General features: G+C 32.3%; 1 protein-coding gene across 6 annotated transcripts in view; it reads left to right on the top strand.

The window, feature by feature from the left end:
* Positions 1 to 2,500, top strand: part of LOC143037463 (uncharacterized) — a 198,919-nt gene that overhangs the window by 159,666 nt on the left and 36,753 nt on the right. For all 6 annotated transcript variants that reach the window (XM_076205715.1, XM_076205713.1, XM_076205712.1 and 3 more), the window contains one exon: positions 1,924 to 1,995. In XM_076205715.1, coding sequence (XP_076061830.1) covers positions 1,924 to 1,995 — 72 coding nt within the window. The remainder of the gene's footprint in view (positions 1 to 1,923; positions 1,996 to 2,500) is intronic.

The following is a 2,500-nucleotide window of genomic DNA, read 5'->3' as shown; positions in this document are numbered from 1 at the left end:
TATATATAATACATAAAATAAAAACAAAATATAACAAAGAGCCATTCATACCAACATCAAGCCTAATAAAATTATATATATGAATCACATTTAAACACTGGATTCACTATTCTTAGCCCTAGATCTAGATTCACAAACAAACCCGGACCTTCTGATTATATTATATATATATATATATACATATATATATATATATATATATATATATATATATATATATATATATACAGTATACATATATATATATATATATATATATATATATATATATATATAGTCTGGGTTGACACCAGACGATTCTAATCAGATTAGTACAGAGCCCAGATGTGTGCTGATGATAGATATAGTCGATAAATACAATAGACTTCCCTCCGAGGCATTTCAATGTTCGAAATTTTAAGATTTACTTGAATAAACATCTAAACATGAAGCCTAAATAAGAAACTGTGATGACTGGTTATTAGTTATTTGCTTTACTTCTTTTATAAAATTGTTTAATTTAACTGTATCCGAGCTTGTTACAGATCGAAAGTTCTTTTACATGCTTCTTTTTTCATTGAAACTGATTGTTGATCATTGAAAGTTATTTTCTACTAAACCCTATGACGTTCATAAAGGATCTCATTTTTATTGACGATAGGTGATTTTACTCAGCGAAAGATAGAGCTCCAAACTAAAGAATGTTTTTGAAAAAAAAAAAAGCCGGAGCCCTTTTCCAAGTGACAAATTAGGTCCCTTCTCTTTAATCAAGGCCACTTCTCTTTAATCAAGGTCCCTCCTCTTTAATCAAGTTCCCTTCTCTTTAATCAAGGCCACTTTTCTTTAATCAAGGTCCCTCCTCTTTAATTAAGGTCCCTCCTCTTTAATCAAGATCCTTCCTCTTTAATCAAGGTCCATTCACTTTAATCAAGGTCCCTCCTCTTTAATCAAGGCTTTCTCTTTAATCAAGGTTCCTCCTCTTTGATAAAGATTTCCTCTCATTAATCAAGGTCCCTCATCTTTAATCAAGGTCCGTTCGTCTTTAATCAAGCTCCCTCCTTTTTAATCAATGTTCCTCCTTTTTAACCAAGATCCTTCCTCTTTAATCAAGGTCCCTCCTCTTTAATCAAAATCCCTCCTCTTTAATCTAGGTCCCTCCTCTTTAACCAAGATCCTTCCTCTTTAATCAAAGTCCCTCCTCTTTAATCAAGGTCCCTCTTCTTTAACTAGGGTTCCTTCTCTTTAATGAAGATTCTTTCTCTTTATAAAGGAACTTAATTCAAGGATCGTCCTCTTTAATCATTAAAGGTCTTCTTCACTTACGAAGTAGAGCTACGGGTAGTGGTCAAATATATTAAATTAAAAAAATGTGCCATTTTGGACGGAAGAATCAAAGACATTTATTTATTTATATACTTAATAATTAATTAATTAATTTGTTTACTTAATTGAATTTTTCCTGTTGATTTTGTTTGTTTATATATTTATTCATTTGCCTATTTATTTATCCATTTGTTAATTTCTATTCATTTATATACTTACCTATTGATTTATCTCCTTATTCTTTATTTAGTTTTTTTTTTTTTTGTGAATCTAGATCCTGGAGCAGCAGAAAATATAACCTACAGTTACTCCCGACTACTCGAAATGATCACTGGCGCAGAATTAATACACAATTAAATCAACATGACCAAAATCGTTTTAACACTTATCACATCATCTCGACTCTTCATTACTCGACTCCCGCAGTCGGTCCTCCACCAAGGGCCGTTTCAGCATTCGCCATCTTCATCCCCTCGCTCCCAACTTGATCGATTATTTCTCCCTCCGAATCACCTCTACTCCTCTAAAATTCCTTCTCTTTATGTCCTCCTCCTCTTCGTCTTCGTCTGCCTCTTCTGCCTTGATTTCATTTATTTGATCGTGGCCAACTGCTTTCACCAGATCGAGCTGCAGTGGATGGTGATGAGCTGTGATCCAACGCGACCAGAAAGAGAAGAATGTAGTGAGCTCCCGGTACGTTTACGTTTTCTTTGAAGTGAAGTATATATAATCGTTTTCTGTGATGACTTAACTCTAGATATAGTGTATATATATTTCTTAATGTACCAAATATAGCACTCTTTAGTATTACAATTTCAGGAGGAAAATATGAGGTAAATGTCGTTAACATATGAACACTCAAATTCAATATCTAATGTGTATGTAGGTACTGTTTGTGTGTTTTGTTTTGTTTTTCTTATTATGGCAAAACTACTTTATTTTATTTTTTATTTGTAGGAGTAGGAAAATTATAAACCTTGACAACATTAGACATATTTATAATGAACTGTTTATACCACCATCTCATTTCCCTATCTTCCCGCTATCCTTCCACTTTTACATTCAACTCATGATGCCGCTATGCTTTTTTTGTGTTATCCTCGGCAATTGTAATTATTTTGAACTATTTATTCTTTTCATTATCTGCACTTTATGTATATTGATTCATTGCCAAATAGAATTATTATTATTACCATTA

The sequence above is a fragment of the Oratosquilla oratoria genome, chromosome 22, assembly GCF_046742065.1.
Source record: "Oratosquilla oratoria isolate Oo_2021 chromosome 22, ASM4674206v1, whole genome shotgun sequence".
Taxonomy (NCBI): Eukaryota; Metazoa; Arthropoda; class Malacostraca; order Stomatopoda; family Squillidae; genus Oratosquilla; species Oratosquilla oratoria.
Note: the sequence above shows the minus strand (reverse complement) of the source record. Positions and strands in the feature narration are given on the sequence as shown.